Source organism: Acipenser ruthenus, chromosome 6, assembly GCF_902713425.1.
Source record: "Acipenser ruthenus chromosome 6, fAciRut3.2 maternal haplotype, whole genome shotgun sequence".
Classification (NCBI taxonomy): domain Eukaryota; kingdom Metazoa; phylum Chordata; class Actinopteri; order Acipenseriformes; family Acipenseridae; genus Acipenser; species Acipenser ruthenus.
In genome coordinates, this window is record NC_081194.1 from 29,127,521 (window position 1) to 29,152,490 (window position 24,970).

General features: G+C 36.0%; 1 protein-coding gene across 1 annotated transcript in view; it reads left to right on the forward strand.

Moving 5' to 3' along the window:
- Positions 1 to 24,230, forward strand: part of LOC117410373 (potassium channel subfamily K member 2-like) — a 35,118-nt gene extending 10,888 nt beyond the window's left edge. The window contains exons 3-7 of the mRNA XM_034016824.3: positions 7,977 to 8,094; positions 16,478 to 16,638; positions 17,471 to 17,657; positions 18,433 to 18,572; positions 21,538 to 24,230. Coding sequence (XP_033872715.2) covers positions 7,977 to 8,094; positions 16,478 to 16,638; positions 17,471 to 17,657; positions 18,433 to 18,572; positions 21,538 to 21,858 — 927 coding nt within the window. The 3' untranslated portion in view covers positions 21,859 to 24,230. The remainder of the gene's footprint in view (positions 1 to 7,976; positions 8,095 to 16,477; positions 16,639 to 17,470; positions 17,658 to 18,432; positions 18,573 to 21,537) is intronic.
- Positions 24,231 to 24,970: the final 740 nt, after the last annotated feature.

Below are 24,970 nucleotides of genomic sequence, written 5' to 3' on the forward strand. Positions count from 1 at the left end.
AGAGAGGTCAGGCTTAGTCCAAGCATGGCACAGTTAAATAAGGCTATTATATTTAACATGTTAATTATAGCTTAAATTCAAATGAAAACAACTGAACTGACCACTGTATGCTTTGTACTTTCATACAAGGGCTTATGATAACCCCCTACAGTCTTTGTTCAATAGATTGTTAACACACACCTGTATATGAAAGTAAACTAATCTGAAAATGTGAAATGGTATGCTGCTCAGAGGAAATATATTGTAGACCCAGTTTAATATAATCACACAAAAAGTTGATATATAAAATAGCATCTCTTTTAATACACATATAAACTTGTATTGTATTGTAGGAAGGATCCTACAATACAATACAATTTTAGAGAAAGGAGGGTTTGAAAATGAGAACCATGAGATTATGTTCCAATATTTTGGAAAGGAGTTATATCCAATTAATTTTGAATGTTTTTTTTTATATATAACTCCAGTTAGTTTTAAAAAAGAGCTGACCGGATCCTTCTAGAATATATCATTAACTCAAAGATGAGAACTGTTAAGGCAGATTGATGATCAGATTTAATTTGGACCCTTGATGTAGTCAATGGAGGGAAAATCCTATATAAACCCAGAGCAAGACCCCATTCACCCCCATTAAACTTAATCTTGCAAGCTGACGTGGTCCATGCTCTGAGGGTCTCTGAAAAACTGACTGCTGTTTGGTCGTATTTAGAAGTCTCTGCCTTTTGAGGACAGTTCTTATTTTTCAATATATCCTATACTACACTTCCATATACTGGAAGGTAAGCATGTATTTGAATTTATATCTCGTTTATATTGGATGCATTGCTATAAGGTATAGAAATTATGTTCTAATCTTAAGAGAGTGATATATTGTATTTGGTAGGATTTAGCGGTGGGCGCTTTAGCTTTTTGCATTTTATAGCCTGAAGGCTAAGCGTACGATAACCATATTTGTTGTTAATCCTGTAGAGGCACCGGAAACACCCAGACTGCCTATTAGCAGGGATCCAAAGTGGCTTGCAACCACTCAATCCATTATTAAGCATTTAATAAATCGATGGAGTACTAATACTGCTCTGATTCGTTAACTTTAAATTAAATGAGTTTGTGTGATTCTTTTGATTATTTAAAAGTTGTCTGGACATAAAGCATGCCCAGTGCACAAACAAAACCACTTACAGGAGTTTAAAACATCTCTGCCCTGAAATGTCTCCCCTGAGTTGAACAGTGTGCTCAGAGTATATATATATATATATATAAAAATAAAAAGATTATGTGCAATGCTGACAGTGGTCTGGTGCAGATGAGTAGTAGATATACTAGCAAACCATTAAGTGAGATGTTAAACCAAGGTCCTGTATCTCCCTGTGAAGATCCCATGGGATTTTTTTGCAAAAAGAGCTCATCGCTAACCCAAGTGTCCTGACTAAATTTCTCTTCCACATTTAAAAAAAATAAATAAATACTGGGGCAAAAACTAAAAGTGTTTTTGTTGTGCACTGGGCCGATGTCTTTCTGATTGCCTGTCAGTTGTTCAGTGACTGTGAAGTGCATGAGACATTGCTCTGTGTGAAAGGGGCTATGCAATTTAAAATTCCTATCCAACCCCCGTTGGTTACTTTGGCTGAATGTGGTTGCAAAAGGTATTTATTTGTTGAATAGGATTGATTTATAAACTTGTGGCCAATTCTCTATGAAATATGGGACTTCTTAATGAACTGGGCGCACTGCACAGTGTATTAGCATCTTGGTGTAAAATATGTTCATTGACATCATTACAGTTTACGCATAGGACACTAGGGCAGTTAAAAAGAGCAGTACGATGAGATGTCATTTCCTGCATGTGTTTGATTTTGAAAAGATCTTTAGTTTCTCAATAGTAAAGTTAATCAAGTCTATAAAATGTCTATTAATTTGTTTGTAATTTATTTAGGCATTAATAGTTCATTAAATGAAAATTGCACTTCGGTGGTTACACCGAAGGGTTGTGGGTTCAATCCCAGGTGGGGGACACTGCTGCTGTACCCTTGAGCAAGGTACTTTACCTAGATTGCTCCAGTAAAAACCCAACTGTATAAATGGGTAATTGTATGTAAAAATAATGTGATATATTGTAACAATTGTAAGTCGCCCTGGATAAAGGCGTCTGCTAAGAAATAAATAATAATAATAATAATAATAATAATAATAATAATAATAATAATAATAATACTATCATCACAAGCATTGCTATGGGCAATATGTAGGTAATAGAAATCCCATAGGAGAAACCAAACCAAAGCGAGACGTCTTTTTGAAGTATGACTTTGAGGCTCAACTTGCTAGTTTGCCTTTGATCATCTCTTGAGCAATGTATCATAGGGGACTATGCACTATGTTGAATAACTATGAGGATAATTTGTCATACTGATGCATTCAATTGCTAAGGAGTACCTTGAAGGGGTTGGGAAAATACAGTTTTGTTCTTGCTAATACTTAATAGTATTTTACTGTCTGGAATACACAGTATGTTGAGCGCAGTTGAAAGTGAGAGTCAAAAGTGGAACAAAAATAAATTAATTTGGCAATTATAACCAAAAGGGCACATCTGTGGTTTCAACATGGGTATCCTCGTCAGAAATAAATGGATTACTTGGCAGTTAATATAATTATTAGGTCATTTCATCTATCTTACAAGTCATCTGTTAGTTTACTGGTTCCATACCCCACAGAACCACAATGACCTGCTGGAAAGAAATTAGAACATAACAATATTATAGTAATAGTTCAGCATATGGCCTTGATGTTGTGTTTTCTTTACAAGACTTTCTATTGCCAGAATGGAATATCAGATACAAATAATTTCTGAAATACTCCTACTACTGTATATCTAAAATATTTCTTAAAACATTTAAAAACACAATTTAGAAAAAAACACATTTTGCTTGAATTTCACTGCTGTCATCACTAGTCATGCCAGACCTTCACACCTTCACTGGCTTCTTCACTGATATGCTTTCAAGCACTAACATGCTTTGACCCAGAAGGCATGGTTGAGATAAAATGTACAAGGAAGTAAAACAATAACAGACTTCCTGGAAGATATGGCTTGCAAACAGATCTTTAACCTCCATTAGAGTAATACCAGATATAATATTTTTAAAAGAAAATACACCTTTGTTATGACATGTATTTTGTATAAACTGTTACTGTAAAGTACTGTGAAACACTTTTACTGTACAATAATTATTTATTTTCAGTGCATAAGTCACTTTCAAAAAGACTTGTATATGAGTTTGCAATGTCCCTTACAGTATGAATGAACTTACTTTGGAAAGAAATGCATAATTAGTAAACCTTTTCCCAACATTGACCTCTGGGTGTGTAAAAAAGCCATTGCTGTTAGAACTCGTACTCTGAGCCTTCATACATGTAAGGTTTGATTTTGATCCTTCTGAAGTCCGAATATGTATTATTTTACTGGTGGAAGTGAGTGGGCTTAAAAAAAAAATGGATATGTTTTTACTTGGATAGTATTAATTTTACACTGAAAATGTACCAACAAAAAAGTACGGTAAGAGGTTTGTTTGTTTACGTGCAAGTTTTGCACAAATGAAGCCTTAAACTTAAGCATCAGTTTTGTAAACAGCAGAATAGTTTTTTTTTTTCAATTCAACATTTTTTCAACATTTTTTTTAACTGCTTAAAAAAGAATGCCGTTGAGCTTAAATTTCTTTGTGAAATAAATAGAATGGTGGATAGTATTCAGCAGGCTTACAGTCGTGCCACAAACGTTCAAATGACCAGTACAGTAAAAAAAAAAAAAAAAAAAAAAAAAAAATGTACACTTTGTTTTTATGGAATTGTTGTTTGGGTAATTTGACACTAAATGAGTATTTATTTTTTTATTTGAAATTTTTTTAAGTATAAACTGTTCCTCAAAAGTAAGCATGTATGTTTCATACAGATGGGCAAAGATGATAAAACGTCACTAGTAGACCTACTGTTGTGTTAAGAACTAGTACTGTAGTTTTAAAAAAGATTAATGTTTTATTAAAATGGCCTGGAGATACTGTAATTGTATAACTAGCAAAATAAAACGTCTGAATTTATTTTAAACATAGAAGGTTGTGTGTGTGTGTGTGTGTGTTTTATTTTAACCCTCACTATAAGGCCACCCTCGCTTACTGCCCGTTTTTGGCCATGGCCCTTACCAGGCGGTATAAAGAGGGTTATATATATATATATAGATATACTGTATATACACACACACACACATTTCCCAGTGTGTATGGCCTCTGCCCTGTTACAAAAGTTTTGCATCACCCTATAGAATTAACTAATTTTGCTTCATAAAGTCGAATGAAACCTGATGAATAATGTTACGTTAGCATATTGAATTACAAACCACTTAATGAAAAACTGACACAAAATGAAAAATACGACATTTAAAAATCTAACATGAAATACTATAATACTATTATGGCTTCTGATACTTTTGCAATATCATTTTATAGTTTGTTATGTTATATGATGTTAAATGAAAAATCTAAATTATGTTCAACAGTTGTTGGTTTTTTTTTAAATTGTGTCAATCCTAAAATTCTAGGTGATGCAAAACTTTTGGACATGGCTATATTATGTCTGCATGGTTGCGTAGCCATAGTTAAGGTTTGAATGAAGATACTGTTTAAAGTTGATTTTACAACCAGCTCAAAAGGGGGGTAAAAGCCCACCAATATGCATGAAAATAATGTGTGGTCAGATTTTTTTAGAAATGATTAAGATGCATTTTTATACACCTGTATCTCAAAAAGTATAGCAAATTAAGGAACCACGCTCAGCATACACATAGTCCCGGGGGTGTAGATGTGCAACGGAGTATTAATAATTTTTGGGGGGTCCTAGTTTTACAGAAATTGAACCCCAAAGATAATGGTCTGACGTCACTACTGTCTGAAGTCGTTGCTAGGCAGAGGGACTTGCGACCGTTCCATTGCACTAAATAGGGAGATGTGGAATATATAGTTCAGCACACACAGGTCACATCTGTGTTTCTGTCTGGTTTAAAACTGTAATCAGTGATAATGTTTTTTGTGTTTGTGCCTTCAACACTGGGGAAACTAATAATGTGTTTTTAATTTAGGAACTACGATTTTCATTAACCCCCTCTCACATTTGATGTTATGGTGCAGTCGGGATTTCAATGATACCGTTCCATTCTAAAATCAAATCTATGTTGCTGTCGGAATTAAAACTGTTATCTTACTTGTGCTTTTAAATAATAAAACGTGAAAAATAAAAGGGACCCTCTATATAGTGTTGCTTATTATACAATTAAGATCAATTAAACTGGTGGGGACGCAAATAACAAAATAAACAATAACAAAATGTTGGTTGACAGCAAGACATAAATGATAACATGCTCCTGTTTACAGTTTATAAAGAATATTCCGAAATGAAAATTATTTTGTAAAGACATGAATGCATTTTATACGTTTATTCCTACCAAAAATTACTTATTTGAAATGTCACTTGTGCTGAATTAGAAAATAAACATACTGCTCCGTATCACCAGATTTATACAGCGCCATTTTAAAATGCAAACACGGAATTAATTATCCCCCATATTGTTTATTAGTTTATTAAAATGATATTATATTGCAATTAATACAGCCAATGTCAAGCATAACAGAGTTGTAATTGATAGGAAAATATTTTAAACCCACCATGTTGCCTGGGTACGAAAAGATGAGCAATGGTTTCAATGTAATGATACGCAATGCACACAACGCATTAGACTGCCTAAAATCCTGCAGGATTCTTACATGATCTTTCTAGAGAGAGTGGACAGAGCCATACAACATGAAGAATAACTGCCCTTAGCACTACTATTTAAAGTTAAACTTCGTCTCCAGTCTCAGGTACAGTTGTTGCTGTCCCCACCTCTCCAGCCTCAGGGACAGTCGTTGCTGTCCCCACCTCTCCAGTCTCAGGGACAGGGATTAACATTTTTCACATTTGATTTGGCTTCAATTAATCTGGCTTTAAAAAAAAAAAACTTTACATATTTGGTTCATGTCTCTTTCTTCTGTGCTATTTAGTGTCTCAAGTTGTGTTTTCACCACTGCATTATGTGGCAGATGTGGTTATTTGATTTTCCAGGATGCATTCTGCAAAACAATTAAAATTCAATGTCAAAAACTTTGTTAAAGTAACATTAAGGTTTGGTTGCAAAAGTCCAAAAGGTTAGGAAATTGCAAGTTAAGGTAGCCACGCAACCTTAACTCTGCACCCGTCAAAGCACATGACAAATTCTCCCAGAAGATTGGCCATACGGACATAACACTGGGAAATCATAGTTCAGTAACTGCATTAGACTTCAAACAATGTTTGCTGTCAAGCTAATTATTTCACCAAGGTCCTAAGTAAAACCAATAAACTCAGAATACAGTAGTGCTATAGAATTAATTAGGGACCTTCCATGTATTACTGGAACTAATGTTAAACAAGTCATATTTCTCCAAATGCTATCAGCAGTATTCATACAAACAATATTTCAGAGTCAACTGTAAAGTTTGAAAAAAGAATGGTTAATCACAGTGCAAACATACACATACTGCAGAAAATGCAGTGACTCCTTGTACCAAGTGAAACAGTGCAGTTAATACAAGAAAGCCAATGTTGCAGATTCCAGATACAGAAAATATTGTATGAAATATTGTATGAATATTGCTGATAGCGTTTGGAGAAATATGACTTGTTTAACATTAGTTCCAGTAATACATGGAAGTCCCTAATTAATGCTCTAGCACTACTGTATTCTACTGTTTTACTTAGTGTTATGTCCGTATGGGCTTTCTTCTGGGAGAATTTGTCATGTGCTTAGTGATGTCATTGCCGATGTCATTGACGGGTGCAGAGTTATGGTTTCGTGGCTACCTTAACTTGCAATTTCCTAACCTTTTGGACTTTTACAACCAAACCTTAACATTACTTTAACAAAGTTTTTGCCATTGAATATATATATATATATATATATCTATATATATATATATATAGATATATATATACACAGTGTATATATATATGTTTATATATATATATATATATATAAAAACAAGTAGCCTTCGAGTTAAGGTGAGTGAATGCAATAAGTACAAATGGGTTATAGGGAGATATCCAAATAAAGCATTACAAGAGCCAATCAAATCGCATGAAAGCGTTTTAAATGTCAAAATACAGTAGCTGCATACACGTTTGGCCCGTTTTGGGGCTCATCAGTACAGCGCAACTGTATTTTGACTTCAGAAAGGCTCAGGAAAGTAAGTAAAAACAAGTAGCTTTCGAGTTAAGGCTCTTGTAATACTTTATTTGCATATCTCCCTACAACCCATTTGTTTTTGAATTTATTGCTTTCACTCACCTTAACTCAAAAGCTACTTGTTTTTACTTACTCTCCTGAGCCTTTCTGAAGTCAAAATATATAGTATAATAGCATATCTAAATAAGTGAATCAAATGTAAAGAAAACTAAAAGAAAATGATAATACAGTAAGTATTAATGTCTGAAACAAAAAAAGATACTGGAGATACTTTGGCTAATCTAGCTTGTGATACATATGTCTATTGCTGGCAAATATAAATGTAGCTTCTGAACTGAGGCCCAAGCACATTATTTGAGTAATTGCAGTAAGAACCACTCAGATAGACTGAAAACAGCATACAAATGTATGGGGACAGTAGGCTAAAATATAAATATGCAATTTGAATCTACTTGAATACAAAATAATTTGGTGCAAATAAAGTCAATCTGTATATGTATGTGTTTGTACGTATTTACTTGTATAAGTATTTTAATTATTTTTTTTTTAAATGTATTAAATCTGTTTGTTTGGGTGAAGTCTGAAAACGACATAATGAGGAAGCACTATAGTTTTGAAAGTGTTGAATATTTAATTTATAGTCCATATTGTTGTTTTTTTTCCCCCCCAACAGCAAGTGGTGGCAGCAATAAGAGCTGGTGTTAACCCGTCTGGGAATTACTCGAATCAGACCAGCATGTGGGACCTGAGTAGTTCCTTCTTCTTTGCTGGCACCGTCATAACCACCATAGGTAGGACTTGATTGTACTATTTATTGTACCTTAAAATCCTTATTATACTGTACAATATAGGGGGTTATTTTCAAGCTTGATAGAGTATTTTGAGCAAACTGACCCCCCTTTATCATTTATTTTGTATTTAAAGTTGCATCTTAATTGTATTCAAACTGAAATGTATATGCATAAGCAATTCACAAGCACTGTCTGCATCACAGGTTTTTTAATTATAGTTTTATTGCAATGAATTTAGGTTTTAGGCACACTATTGATAATTATTTGGGATCTAGAGAGGTGCCTGTCCGCCTGCCTTTATATGGAATCTATGTCACACAGTTTTTACTTAAGCCTGTATAAAGGGATGAAATCAAGTCTGATTACTATAGAAAGCTACAGCATATGAAATGACTGAACCCCAAATTTACAATAAAACCTTTATTTCTTACTATTCTGCAAGTAGTTGGATTTTGTACTAAAAATGTGTTGTGTGTGGACATTAAAGTAAATACAGACACCACCCCCCCATCTTTAACACAACATTAGCATGACGTGATGTTATTGCTGGTAATGTAATTCCTATTCTGATTGTTGTACCCCTGAAGAGTGATATATTAAATAATGAACACCGCGCACAAAGCTCAGGCTGCAGTTTACTAGTTTAGATCGCCGAAGAGATTGCAAATAGATCATAAAAGTGCAATAACAGCAACTTATATAGCATATACTTTCCAGTGTATATGTTACAGGCAAACCCCGAAACCGAGCGATTCTCAAATACATGTTCGGCCATGGAGTTTGCACAAAAAAATTTAAAAATGTGGTGACAAATACAGATGCAGTCACTGTACAGTATTTTCCATCATGGCTGTGCATGGTAACCATTACTTTTTCAGTTTCAAACCAAAATTAGGCACTTTTATGTTTTGCAGACTTGAGAATTGCATTTACAAAAAAAAAAAAGCTTTTGTATTCAATGTGGTTGACGTTACACTTTATCATTCATTATGGTGGGAAAAATATATATTCTCCCAATTGTGGAGCTACCGTATATAAAAATGTGAGAAACGTCATCAGTGTGTCCATCTGTCTGCGGTTATTACATAGCCTATATTGTTTTTATACAGTTCTACGGTTATGCACCAATGCAGCGCTGTGAACACGGTTTATATTTTCTGCACTCTTAAGGATTGTTCAAACACTACAGGGTGGTTGCCAGCCCCGTTGAGACTCACTCACATGTGTTCGTGGGTTGCTTTGAGCTCCCTATGAGATATTCGGATACAAACAAACCCAGCATAAAGTTACTCTAATACGAATCATATGTAAAGTTTGGAATAGGTGAGTACACCGTACACAACATCGTAGGAACCTGTTAATTGCAAGATGATATTTCCTAACTTTTACTTTTTACTTTTACTTACTTTTTATGAAATTCGAAAGGTGTTTGTTCAGGTCTTTTTCAGGTATCTGGTGAAATTCTCTCGTTTCTCCCACTGAACGCAAATACGGCTTTGTGAGGTTTATGTCATTAATTGTTTTTCTTCTTGTATTTTCATTATCTTGCTCTTTTAAAAACCTTTGTTTAAATTTTTCTGTTATTGGTGTGAGCGTCGTTTTTTTTTTCGAATTGTCCATATCTTTGTTTTGAATGTAACCTATTATTAGCAGCAACTGGCTGTGGTTGAGACGGAAAGATCCTGGCTAGGGATCTCAAGCACAATAGAAAGAAAGAAACGCTGATGTACAGGTAAGTAAGCTGGGCTGAGTTGAGTTGGGGACGGAGGGGGGTGATGCTGGGACGCCAGAATCACCGTCGAGCCCTCTTTTGAGGTGTCGTGGGCTAGTCGACGAAACACTGAGGATGGAAGGTGCCCACTTGAAGACCCCAGAGATGTACCCTACTTAGCTCAATCCAGACGGTTGTCATGCTGATGTACTGGGGAGGCCGCACTGTGGTTGATCCCCGGAGCCAGCATCGCAGCCGTTGTGTGTGCTGATGCGCCAGGGAGGCAAAATAAGCTGATCCCTGCAGCCAGCATTACACTTCAGCCATTAACACCAGACAGAAGGATATCTACATCATCATATGGAAGGAAACATAAATGGATGGAGACACATATGGATCACATTAGTTTACTGTAAAGCTACGTCTTAGTTGGTGCTTATCTTGGCGAGAGCCGAGTTCAAATCAGCATGAATTTTTAACATCTACTCTCGTGTAATGGAAATCATTATCTGCTTTACAGTGCTTGTTGTAATTAATGATAAATATGGCAGCTGTTGACATTAAGCGGCACTGCACACTGGAAAAGGTGATGATGTAGGAAGGAGTCTAATATGAAAAAAATATTAGTCACATTCTGCCATATGAACGTAAATATCAAGATTTTTTTCCAGTTTAGGGGTCTGTTGCCATGATAACATAGAATATATAGAAAGTAATGCACAGGGTAGTGTGTGATACAGGAAATATCAATATCAATATCAGACGTGGTGCCTGCCTTGTGGGTTTGACCCCACTACCTTTCCCATGGCATTTTTCCAGGAACTTTTTGATGAGGGGAAATCACCCTCCATGTTAAAGGTCTATCTGGCAGCCATTTTGGCTTGCCATGTCAAAATTGAATCGGTCTCCCCAGGAGCTTACTTCCTAGCAGGGCAATTTTTGAAAGGGGCTTGGCAGCTTCGGCCGCCTATGAAGGACATTGTTCCTCGCTGGAGGTTAAACGTGGTGCGTAATGCACTCATGAAGCCTCCATTTGAGCCCATGCATTCAGCTGAGCTGAAATATTTATCGTTCAAAGCAGCTTTCTTGCTTGATTTACCTCCGCAAACCGGGTGAGTGAGATGCAAAAGTCTGCTTAAGTTTTACAGAGGCCAGGACAAAGGCTACGCTCCGTACCAATCCTGCCTTTTTGCCGAAGACGATCTCGGCATTTCATGTCAACCAGTCTGTTGAATTGGAGGCTTTCCATCCACCTCCTTTCCAGTCTGACAGGGACTGACAGCTCCATACACTCTGCCCAGTGCGGGCCCTGGCATACTATGTTGACAGGATGTAAAGTAGGAGGCAGCCCAAACAATTTTTTGTCTGCTATGGGGCTAAGTCCCATGGTCAAGCCCTGTCTAAACAGAGGCTGTCCAAATGGATAGCAGACACAGTCAGGACTGCCTATGAGCTGGCCAACTTGCCCCATCCAGAACATCTCATTACCCATTACACCAGGGACATAGCAACTTCATGGGCTTTACTCCAGTGTGCATCTGTCAAAGACATTTGCAATTAAGCAGTGTGGGCTACTCCCCATACCTCAAAACCCTGGTTTTGGAACGAGAGTGTTAAGGGCGGCTTCCCAGTCGACCCTTACAACACAGGCATAGAGGCGAGTTTCTCTCTCAATTATTTAGCCATAGCTACTTGTTACTGGGGTTCCGTATGGTAAGGCACAAGGCAGCCTCTCGACTTAGCTTTGTATCATTCCAGTCATTCTGCAACCTTGCCCTTGCGATGGCTTTGGTACTCTCACACATATGGTAATGGCTACATTTTGTACTTGAAAGGGAACGTTAGGTTATTATCATAACCCTGGTTTCTTGAAATAGAAATGTAACCATTAACCTTTAAGGTTACTGCATCTATGATTGTAGCAGGCTTGAAGGAAAAATGCTTCAAGGTCTTTAGGAGGTAAATACCCATATGTTAATGGTTACATTTCTATTTCAGGGAACCACGGTTATGACTATAACCTGACGTGTTATTATTTTGGAAACCTGTTGCAGCTAGAGTGCCTCTCTGACTGAATGGTCTAGTGTTTTGGAGGCATTCATGTATACTATTAGTAGAACCTTGGTGTATTTCGGGGGGCTGGAGCTGGGACTCCTCCCTTGTGTCATCCCGCTAAAATATCTGTCAGTCAACCTTTAATTAACTGTCAGTCACCCTATTTTAAACTGGAGCCCGCTTCATAATTCTTGCCTTGCTTTTTAGTTTGCGTTTACCACGCAAACTTGCAGACCCACTCTTAAAACAAACCTTTTGTTTTCAATCAGTTTAAAATGACTACTCACCTGAGGCAGCTTTCGTTTTCATCCGAGAAAATTTCTCTCCTTCTGGCTGTCTGTCTTCAACAAATAATCCACCAAAACAATTTTCAAACAAATCCGCCTGTCCTGCTTCTCCTCCATCTGACAGTGCTGCTGCTTCAACCTCCGCTCATCCAGCTGTGGCTGCTGCCATTCCTCTTTGCCGCTTTAAATGCATCAAACCTGATTCTCCAGCACAACCTTTTTTTTTACATGGATTTGCCCATCGACAAGCTCCTGAAAGTTTTGTTCCAAAAAGGATTGCCGATTGAAGCAGGGAGTGATTGGGCTGCTTTGTTTCATACTGCAATTCCATATCGGCAGAGCCTGTTTTTCCCCCTCAAGAGTATCAGTGCAGTGTAAGCTTCACTCGCTCATGAGCCAGGTAATACAACCCCTCAGTTTTCAATTACATCTGATCCTTCCCCCAGTTTGCATTATCAGATTTTCAACCATATCAAGCAACTCATTCATCCTCCACCTCCATTTCTACAGTATCTGATCACCTGAATACGCTAGATAGCAGGATCACTTGCTTGGAACCGACAGCCATTACTTCCTCATTAGTAGCACCAGCAGCAGCGCTCGTCTCTCCCGCTGCTCCAGCCACACCCACACCTGCTCCCGAGCTGCCAATCTTCACTCTAGCAACCGTGTCTAGTTCAGGATCCTTCTGCTTCAGTATTCCATCGCCACCCACTCTCCTTAACTGAGACACAATATTATTGAAGGTAAAGATATTAATTTGGTCTCTATTCTTATTGCAACCTCAGAAGTTCTGGCTCACAGGATAGTAGACCGTGGAGATTTGTCTGTTACTCTTAAATCACGGGATCCTCGGCTGTGTAAAAATCTTACTCTTGGAGAATTTGTGCTTGCTTTCTCTGTTTTTTGCGATGTCCTTTTTAAAAAAGAAATTTGTCTCTGAAGTAGTTGATAAAGTCACTTGGTCCAACAGAAGACAGTTGTGGCAGCACTCTATCAACTACTTTAGAGACAAATTTCTTTTTTAAATATTTTTTTCCTTGTGGTAAGCACCTCACCATAAACTTTTTGTGCACAAATGACTTTTTGATTCAGTTTATATTGGGAAGGAGAGTTCCCTGTTTTTTGTTGCACACTGGTTTGTTTCCATAATGGAGGACTTCCCAACACCTGACATTACTAATCAAGCTTGCTGTTTATCCTATAATGATGAAGAAGCCAACAACATAATTCTGCCACAAACTCTTTTTGGAGAATTGCCGCGGAGACTGCCTAACTCTGATATTAACATCACACAACTTAAATCGAAACTGGACTTTTTGAATAAAAAAACCGCGCGATACCAATGGCATGCAATTACCTCCAATGATATTTGGAGCTAAGAATCCAGAATTCCTGAAAAAATGGGACATTTTGAATAAATACTCAATGGACTTGATCTTATTCATTATTGAGCAAACAAAACTGGAAAGTGAACAGGTTAATACAGAGGCAGCCCAAATCAATGCAACACTATAAAAGAAAATGGAACCGGATGTATTCAATGGATTTGTACAAAAAATAACTGATGAATTGCAAAAATTTCAATTTGAACTAAAACATTACAAAATCAAGAAATATGAATGGGACACACAAGACTATAAAGATGGAATAGTCTACAGTTGGAATGGGAGACACAGGAAATTTCAGGATATGGACTATCAATTTGATGGACATTCTTCAACTACTAGTAACACAAGCGACCCAGGAAGCCCTGATGAACCGTCCAATGTAAGATCTGGTCGTTTTTTATAGAAAGGAGAAAGGAGTTACAAAAGGGGCCAAAAAAGACACAATGGGGCAAGAGAAGGAAGAAAAACCTATCACAACATGAAAACACGGAGCGGGAGGTAGCGGTTATCAACATTTCCAGACACCAATTGACGTCAACTCAACTAACCGTTCTCAACAAAGGTCTGTCATTCGTACCCACCAATAATGTGATTTGAAAGTTGATTGTTATAATTTTTTAGACAATTACATTTAAAACATAATTTTTCTACTAAAAACTATGTTCCTGGTCCAAATGAAAACTTTGAGAAAAAAAAGTAACTTCTTTCCTGTTGGTGTGTTAACCCTTTGCGGTCCATTTATTCAGTGCGTGTCAGTGCTGTCAGGTCCAATTTATTTTCACACGTGCAGTTTATTTTAGACGCGCTGTTTAAAAGTATTTTTTTTCACAGTAAAACCGGTTTAAAAGGCACCCACCCCTTGTTCGCTATATTTTTCAAATAACTCTTAATAATAGTACATACCGATAAATCATCTCTTGATCACTCGTTTTATTACCAAACTCCTCAATAATGCGATCCAAGTCATTATTTTATTACTATAACATCTGAAAAAAGCTCTGCAAATGTCTGTGATATTCTTTGAACGCTGGATGCGGAAGCAGCTATCATGTTTGTTTATGTCCGTGTTATCTATGTGATGCCGGGGCTATCAGTATTCATGAGATAAGCCCCTTTTATTTGGCTTCTCTCGGCTCCTATCGGCCTCACTCGGCCATTGAATGGTTTTCTTAGCTTTTTCCCGAGAAAAAATGACTAGAGACCTGTTTTTTGCGTCTTTTTGATGATGTCGGACAGGGTCTGACATTGGACCAGAAAGGGAAAATTGCGATGTTGGACCAGGTCCAACATAGGAACGCAAAGGGTTAAACCCTACAATACTACTTTTAGGAAATTAGTTGAACAGGATATAGAAGATTTAACTAAGAAGGAATTTAGATCTAAACATTTGAATATTAACAAACAAGAACTTGTCATAAAACCAGCAGATAAAGGGGGGTCTATGGTCATACGAAACAGTGATGATTATGTAACTGAAATCAATAGACAATTATTTTGTACTGATTTTTATAAACTTCTAACAGCTGATCATTTACTTGATTTAAAGCAAAACAGAGACAACCTATGCTTTGGCAAGTAAATAAATCACTCAGAACCAGTATGATTTTCTTAAAACTGATTTTCCTTTAACACCTGTTTTGTATACATTACCTAAGATACATAAAAATGTTACTAATCCACCTGGTAGACCAACAATGTCTGGTAATCAATCAATCTCTGAACCATTGAGTCAATTTGTTGATATCCATATCAAACCTATTGTCTCAGAATTACCTTCTATTTGTCTGATACTAGAGATGTAATTAATTTACTTGCCAACTACACGATCCCTAATGATGCATTCCTTGTAACCTTTGATGTCGAAAGCCTGTACACTAACATACCACATAGTGAAAGTCTTGAAAGCAGTGTCCCATTATTTTTCTTTGAAGACAATTAATCAACAAACTGATTTTTTGTTACAGTTAACTGAATATAATCTTACATTAAATTATTTTCTTTTCAATGATAAGTATTATTTGCAAACCCAAGGCACTGCTTTGGGCTCTGCCTTTGCACCTAATTATGTACATTTATTTATGGGGCTTTGGGAAAAACAATACATTGATGACAAGACTATTAACCCATTACTACAACATGCTGAATTATGGAAAAGGAATATCAATCATATTTTGGTTGTCTGGACAGGCTCTGAAGAAGACCTTCACTCATTTAAGAATTACATGAATGAAACTAGACCTTTGTTAAAATTTACTATGGAATATAGCAAGTCGGCTATACACTTTTTGGATTTGTTAATTTCAACTTCTGATGTTGGAACAGTGAACACATCTATCTTTAGAAAATACACATATAGAAATACTTTATTACGAGCGGATAGCTATCATCTTAAACATCTGATTAGAAACATACCATACAGACCATTTTTAAGACTTAAGCGTATCTGTAACAAAAAAACAGATTTCGAAATGAAAGCTTTGGAAATGTATTATCACTTTCGTATTAGAGGCTACAACACACTTGATGAGGTCAATATTAATGGTCTATACATTGCTTCTGCCAACCTAAATCTAACAAATCTGCTCTATTGCCGACCTTATTCCATAGTATTGTTTTTAAAATTATATTTAGTAATCTTAGTAAGTGGATCAATATATTTTTGTTTTGCTTATGCAAGGAAATTTACAAAAAATAAACAAGAACACCACAATAAACATTCATGGAACTTGCATACCATACAGTGTTAGTTTTAAACTGATAATAGCAATACTGATAATGACTGTAAAGGATATGGCACGCTTTGCTTATTGCACATGCCAGTTTTGTATAAAGAACATTGCATTCAGTTTCACTAACCAGAAAGCAGATTTTAATCTATGATGTTACGATGACATATTTCTCATTTATTTAATTAATACCAGATTGTCTTCTTGTTGTAGGCTTTGGAAATATTTCACCACATACTAAATGCGGGAGAATATTCTGCATCATTTATGCTTTGCTGGGAATTCCACTCTTTGGGTTTCTTTTGGCTGGAGTTGGGGATCAGCTGGGGACAATTTTTGGAAAAGGAATAGCCAAAGTTGAAGACATGTTTGTTGTGAGTATTACTTTAACATCCATTGGTTTATATTTAACTGCAATTACAAATAAAAAAAAAAAAGATATGAAAATGCATGAGGGAATTTAATGGGTAATAACTGATTTTTTTTTTTGGTGCCTTTTGAAGGGGTTTGAAAGGTCTTCCACAGATATTGCTGTTCAATCAATGTTTCATTAATTATGAAAGGAAATCCATATTATTTCTAATGGTTATTTCAAAATTAACCATTAAAAATCTGGTTAGTAAACCAATACTCCACAAAGAAGCACCAATCAATAATTTAAATTACATTACAGTAATTTCATTTTTTTCTTATTTGTTTTTATAAATAATGTTATTAAACTCAGTTCATAATAAAACTGTACTGTCTCTTTAATTCTTCCTTTAAGGAAAACATCCCCTCAGTTTCTGTTATCTTTGACAGGGACCATCTCGGATTGAAAAAAATGATCAGTTAAGCCCAGCATACACAAAGAAACATGTTAATTTCTCCTCAAAATTATTTTGAGCCACTGTGATAGAATGTCATATAGATATAATATTTCCCCTTATGTTTCTCAAAGTAGAAGCCAGGTCTGCTCAGCGAAACATGTTTCCTTGCTTTCTGTAAACATCCTATATTGAAGCATGTTTTTATTTATTTATCTCAAAACTTATATTCAGTTGGAGCTCAGTAGCTTTTATTCATTAGTTGCGATTTTGTTATTCTGGGAGATAATGTATCTTGCTCTTCTCTTGAAACCTTAACAAAGTGATAGACATGATTATTAAATGGCATTAAAACAGAAGCATAACTCAGTATACTGTGTGAACTGCTATTGCTTTGCAGAAATGGAATGTGAGCCAAACCAAGATACGTGTGATATCTACCGTCTTGTTCATCCTCTTTGGCTGCCTGCTGTTTGTAGCCTTCCCTGCAATCATATTCCAACATATAGAAGGCTGGAGTACACTTGAGTCCATCTATTTTGTTGTCATCACCTTAACGACTATTGGGTTTGGTGATTTTGTTGCAGGTAAGGGGAACAACACTTCATGAAATAACCTTTTTTTATGTAAACTGTAATTTAAATACTTCATGTTACAGGGGAAATGATGTGTAATGAAATAATCTGTTACCTGTGAGTAATGGCAACTTTATCATTTTGCTATCCAAAGTCCTAGGTCTCATCCTGAACTACCATTGTCTATGTCACTATGTACAGGACTTTATACATATACTGTGCTGACACACATTATTCTATCAGATAACTTAAGTTTTAATAACCATAATTGTATATATTACAGTAACACAATGCATAAAGCTACAGAGAGAGTTAAGTTATTATAGAAAAAAAGGCTGTAACAGAACTGGAAACTGGAAAAAATCCCTTATTCACCCATGAAAATTAAGTCATGCGAATTAAGCATGAAAAGTTTAATCTCCATTCCCAATACTGTAAGTCCAACAGAAAGGCTACCAACAAATATGAATTGAGCTGCAAGAAGCAGCATTTCTTTTTGACGTCAACATAATCTCCTCCATATTTAAACTCATCAACACAGATTTTCAAAATTAGACTAGTTTTTAACACACCATTCTGTCTACATTTGTGGATCCAGAGCCCAGAGGGGATATAAGCTTTAAAACATACCTGCAAATACAATACTGTTCTCACTACTCACCTATCCATCAATTCATTAGCTCTTCAAAAGGCAAATACATTATAATGTCTCAGTACATTTGAGAAAGTTCAGATTGTTCAACCATTTTGATGACAGTATAAGGAGCTGTGATTTTCTATTGCTTAGGTGGATCAGAAACTGAATACCTGGATTTCTATAAACCAGTTGTATGGTTTTGGATCCTGGTTGGCCTTGCCTACTTTGCTGCTGTTCTTAGCATGATAGGAGACTGGTTCCGGGTGATATCCAAGAAAACAAAAGAAGAGGTATGCTGGCTATTATGTTTTACAATAAAATGTGTGCCATAAGTTATACCTTTATAATTTTCTGACTATTTGGGGCTGGATTTACTAAAACAGGTACATTACAAAGATTGCAAGGGAAACTTAACACCCTTTTCATCCAGGCACTTCTGCATGCAAATAATGAACTCAAATAATTTGTTCTGGCAAAGAACAAAGCTTTTAATCATTACATTTACAATAAAAAATGTCCACCCCTCACGTGGCATGGCAGTGTTTTTTTCATAATGCCTCCACCATCTCCTAACCCCTTGCTTCACTTTCACTGCTCATTGTTTAGTGAGCCAAACGGAACAGAAGTTAGTTTAGATCTGCTGCTCTTTCAGAACTGTCACAGACTTAACAGCATGTGCAGCAAAAATCAAACACACAGGAGAATAGCAGTCTGGAGCAGGCCCGGCATTAGGGGTAGGTGGCTGCCTAGGGCGCCAAATAATGTGAATAATACTGTCCTGTTACAATGATACATTGCTAAAGTATAATCCATCAATAAACTCTCTTGTTGGAATTTTTTCTTACTACAGTTTGGATACAATTTTGAAATAATGAATTCACTCATATTTTCCTGTTCACTGTACTAAGTGAATGGAGTCATTGCTGTAGAATTCATGGATGGGTAGCGGTGGTGGGCGATTTTATTTGGCCTGCCAACAGTTAATAGATGAATTATTCCACTGTGATTTTATTTTATTAATGTTTTTATTAAAGCATACTCCAAATCTAACGTGCCATTTTCATTGTGGAAGACCGATGGCTGGGGGGCGAGGTTGTGCACTTGTCTGAGTAACATGTAATGCTGTACAGTACTGTACTAGTAGAACGGAATTCAACGTGTAAAGTGTCAGGTCTGTGTATTGCCCCCTGGGATGAGAGTGAGGTAAGCAAAATCGGCAATTCTCTTTTTATCATAAGAGAGAGAAAACCAAGCATTGGACGGTGGGAGCGTGATTTTTTAAAGAAAATGGAGATAAGCCTCAATGCCTTGCATCTCCAAGTTGTGGTGGTGCCAATGGACCATCATGACAGTAAAAATAGACATAATGAAGCGTTCTTACCTTTGTATAAGTTAGTGATCAGCAGATGTGTCAGCCACACGAAGAGCACGCGTGTGGTTTTCACTAACTACTGTGCAGAATAATTTTTTTCTTTCTATGGGTAAATATTGGGACTTTCTTCCTATGCATCAGGACACGGGACATTTGCTAGGAAATCAGGACTGTCCCGACCATATAGGGACTGTTGGCATGTATGGATATATTGCTGATTAACAAATCCACAGTTTGTGCTACGAATCCACAGAAAACTGTAGATTTGTTAACGAAAACCACAGCGAGTCAGAACAATTTAACAGAAAAGCGAATACCATGTTATTGCGCAACAATTAGTTAATTATTGTATTACACATTTCAAACGTAACACTTGTAAAATTGCTTGCAACTTCATTATAGCAAGCAATATTGTTCAACAAAAGTAATACAATTATACATTAACATAATGTAAAATAAAATCATAATTACAAATTCACTTCCACACAAACTTCCCCCTTCTCATTTTTATTTCACATTTCTTCTGGACAGGTTAAAAAACAGCAATTTCATCATCACATACAACTTTAGTAATCTGTTCATTACAAACTGATTCATTTCTTGGTTTCTTACTCTGAAGTATTTCAAAAATCTCATATTTTTTCTCATCCCTTGTCCTCTTATATTCATATACCGCATTAACTCTATGCCAGTTGTTTCACAAATTAACTCTCATCAACTCTCTTACTATATAAACATGTGGCAGCTCTCAAACTAAAGTTTGTATAAAACCTTTCAAATCCAGCTTCTCTACCCAACTTTCTGACGATTTGGCTCAGATAATTAACACCAACTGGCTGGTAACAATACCATTGATTTAATTTAACAGTACACAAACCCATAGAAAATGTGTTAAGTATAACTTTTACTTTACAAATAGTTATTACAAATACATACAAGGAGAAACACACACGCACAGGGGTCTTGGTTTTCCTATTTAAAACAGAGCAGATGTTAAACAAAAGACATACCGTAGACCCATTTATTTTTTTATAAAGTCGTACCACACATCTGTCAGGGCTACTGTACTTGCAGACCACCGCTGTTTCTTGCACTCCAATTTCCTATGTTGCAGACCGCCGCTGTTTGTCTAGGTTATGTCCTCTTTGTATTTTAAAAAAACTTTGCAAGGAGTCCATGCTCAACTCAAACGGATAAACCAGAGTATTCAGCAGTTTTTGTTCAAACAAGCTTACAGCCCACTTACATTTTGCCCGGGTACTTTTAGAAAACCGATCGCTGGCAACGATATTTAGGTCTTCATCCGTTTTAGGTTTGGCAAAACGATCTATAACTTTACTTTCTGTTCCCAGTACGCATTCATTTTTTAGCCAATGCCACTTTAATGTTCTACATCTAAAACACAGTCCTCACTACTATCTTCACTTACAACAGACACTTTTGTCTGTGTAAGCGGGATTTCAAACTCAAACTCCGAAGAACTCATGACAGCATTCTTGCAACATGAGACAAACGTTTTAACTGTTTGAACTAAGCATAACAAAGGAGCGAAAACCAAATCCAATTTCAAATTTACTATCAATTGAATTGTATCATTTAGAAAGAAATGGTTTAAATTGGCATAAACAACTCAAAGTGTTGAATCGTTGAACGGCACTCGAAACAGTGAATTATTTTTACCGATTCAACACCTATCGTTGTTTATCCCGTACATAAGGAAATATCAAGTGTAATAGAGTTAACAAAGACAAGAGCTAGTAAAGTGAAATATAGGAAAGATAGGTGTTAGTTGTGAAGGAAGATTTTGGGTATTTTTGATATCCAGTTTTCCTACATTTTGATATCCAGTTAAGTTCCCTTCTCATGTATTTGGTCTATTTCAGGTGGGAGAGTTCCGTGCCCATGCTGCAGAATGGACAGCTAATGTCTCGGCAGAGTTCAAAGAGACTCGCAGGCGCCTGAGTGTGGAAATCTATGACAAGTTTCAACGAGCTGCTTCCATCAAACGCAAACTGTCGGCAGAGCTAGGGCTCAACCCCAATCAAGAGCTGACTCCAGGCAAGAGGACTCTCTCCGTTAACTTTACAGATGAACAAGAAAGAGATGCCCCACAAACCTTGACAAAAAACGGCAGCCTTTACCTGAATGGCTTGAGTGCACAGTACGCCAGTGGGGAAATTGTTGTCATTGAACACATTAAATAAAACTAACAATGGATGCCGATTCATTCACAGTAATTTACATGGTATCTATGGACTGTATCAAACCCAGTGTGTATCTGATATTGGATTACAAGAGTACTGCACTTTGCACATCGGTAGGTCAAGGTGAAATCAATGTATATTGCATAAAAGCAACTACTGTCAAGTGATGATAAATCATTTTTTAAATGAATCTGGAAATCAACTTGGATAAATTGGCTCAGTAATACATTACCCTATTTGGCTTGATTTGGATGCTGCCAGTTTGGTTGGAGTGTTGAGGTCCCTATTTTGTATAGACTACTGAATAAGAAATGCTAATGGATCACCTCATGTTTTGTACCAGCTGCATCTGAGTCTACAGAGGTCAATTTCTATTTCTAATTACAGGCGCTTATATCTGAAGGTGCAGCTTTTTTTTTCTTTTTTTTTTTTACTTAAGGAATTTGAATAGTGCCTTACATAACAGAAGAAAAAAAAATCTTATAGATATTGCGTATTTGAAGGAATTATCATAATTTGTCTTTTTTTCTTTTTTTTTATAAAACTGACACTAATGAATGTGAGGATTGTAAATGATGAAAATAATGGATGGAAGGCAAACCCAAAGGACAGCAAAGCAACGCTCCTAACCCTAGCTTAACTGACTGCAGTTACAAGAGTTGCAAAGACATACTTCGGTAAAATAATTTTCTTTTCCATTAACCTACACAAAAGAGCAAATCTATTTCAGTTTAAACAGCAGGTCTGTCTGAATAGGTTGAAATGGTATCTCTTTTGTGTGTTGCTGTATCTTAAGTCAGTGTCACTGGCCTTGGTTTCACAATGACGTCATTTATTTTCCCAATAATTTTCTATTTTTATCACATGTATATCTATTTTCATAATATATTGATTTATCATGTTAGAGCACTATTTTTTCCAGAAATGTATTAAGCATATTGAAAAATATAAACATGAACCTTAGAAAGTAAGCATTCTTTTGAGTTATCTGTCAACTCAGTAATGTTAACTGAACTAAGTTTTTTAGTTGTGACAAACCTTTAGAACTGTGCTTGTGAATTGATATAGTTCATGTTTATGCATGGGGCACAGTGGACAGCCCTTCTGTGCACCTGTAAACCAGCCCTCCTAAGAATCGAAAATATTACTGAAAAGGGAGGACATCATTGTTTCTGCTGTTTGGGATCCTCAAACTAAAAATGTTGAATACGAGACTCACATACCGATTGTACAGGTCTGCTTTGCTTTTGCAACACAGAGAAAGGCTTTAGAAGTAAAATAAATAAATACATTAAAAAATAAAAATAAAAAGTCCATTGCATAAGGGGAGTGGGGGACTGCAAATTCTTTATAAAAAGAAATCTAGCGATTGTTTGTTTTTTATTTAAAGAAAAAAAGATGAATACTGTCCTTTACATTAATGTACAAATATATTTCTACTGTATGCGTTAACTATGCCTTATTCAGAGATCCACCTTGAGACCTTTTGAAAGACAGTTTGGGAAGCATTGATCCTCATTGCTTCTTTGAAAGACAGGTATTCTTCATAAATTGACACTGTCAATAGTGATTCTAGTGTGTTTTATAAAATACAAATCGAAAGTATACGCTTAGCCATTTATTTTTACGATACAATAAGGCTATCTTGCAAAGGTGTCTTCGGATTCAAAACGAAAGGATTGATTCCTTGTGCAGTTAAATATTCAGACATGAATGCGATTCTGAGACGAAGGGGACATGTAGGCAAGTCAAGATTGGGGATAACACAGCTCAGCTAACAAGTGCATAAATATCAATCACATATCACTCATCAAATATAACCCTAAAACAAATGTTTTTCAGTGTTACTGAGGCTTTACAGATAACATGGCCTCCAGCATTGACTAAATTATTATGAGCTGGTTGATTCACAAAAGGATTACAAAGCTAACGCACTGGAGCATCTCAAAATGGATTTCATGGTTACATTGAATAATTAAAAGCTGAAGAAGTTGTTTGTAGCTAAAATGCTTTTCAAAAAGGCCAGCGCAAAAAAAAAACGGACGAAACATTTACCAGAAAAAGACTACCATCTTAACACAATTAAATGTGAAATAAAACTCAAAATAAAAAGCTTGGTCTGCTTTGTCAAATCCATAAATATAAAAAATGTATAATACTAATTCAGCATTTGAGGCATACCAGATTTAAAAAACAATTAAAAAAATGTTAAGCATATTGTTTCTGCATGCATTAAAATTTAATTATCACTTTTGTCTCCCCCTGTGTTTCTAACTTGTAGAATGTTTTGTTGCATTCTTAACCCATTCTTATATTTCTACATTTTCATGCTGTTAAAGGATGCAAAAATAAAGTGCATCATTTATATTTTTGCCAACTGGACTTACATATGTATATACTGTGTATATATATATATATATATATATATATATATATATATATATATATATATATATATATAGTGTCTTGCAAAAGTATTCAGACCCCTGACCAATTCTCTCATATTACTGAATTACAAATGGTACATTGAAATTTTGTTCTGTTTGATATTTTATTTTAAAACACTGAAACTCAAAATCAATTATTGTAAGGTGACATTGGTTTTATGTTGGGAAATATTTTTAAAAACTGAAATATCTTGCTTGCATAAGTATTCAACCCCTGTGCTGTGGAAGCTCCCAGTTTACACCGATGAAGGAAATTGCCCTAATGAGGACACAATTACCTTACCATTGGCCTCCACCTGTGAACCATTAAAGTTGCTGTCACATTTTCTGGATAAAAACCCCATTGTTGAAGGATCATTGGTCAGGCTGTGAATCTGAAGGAAAATGAAGACCAAAGAGCATTCTACAGAAGTTAGAGATAAAGTAATACAAATGCATAGATTAGGGAAAGGTTACAAAATAATATCCAAGTGTTTGGATATCCCAATGAGCACAGTTGGATCAATAATCAGGAAGTGGAAGCTGCATCACACCACCCAGACACTGCCAAGAAAAGGTCGTCCCTCAAAACTCAGCGCTCAAACAAGAAGGAGACTTGTGAGAGAAGCCACAGAGAGGCCAACAATCACTTTGAAGGAGCTACAGAGTTCAGTGGCTGGGAGTGG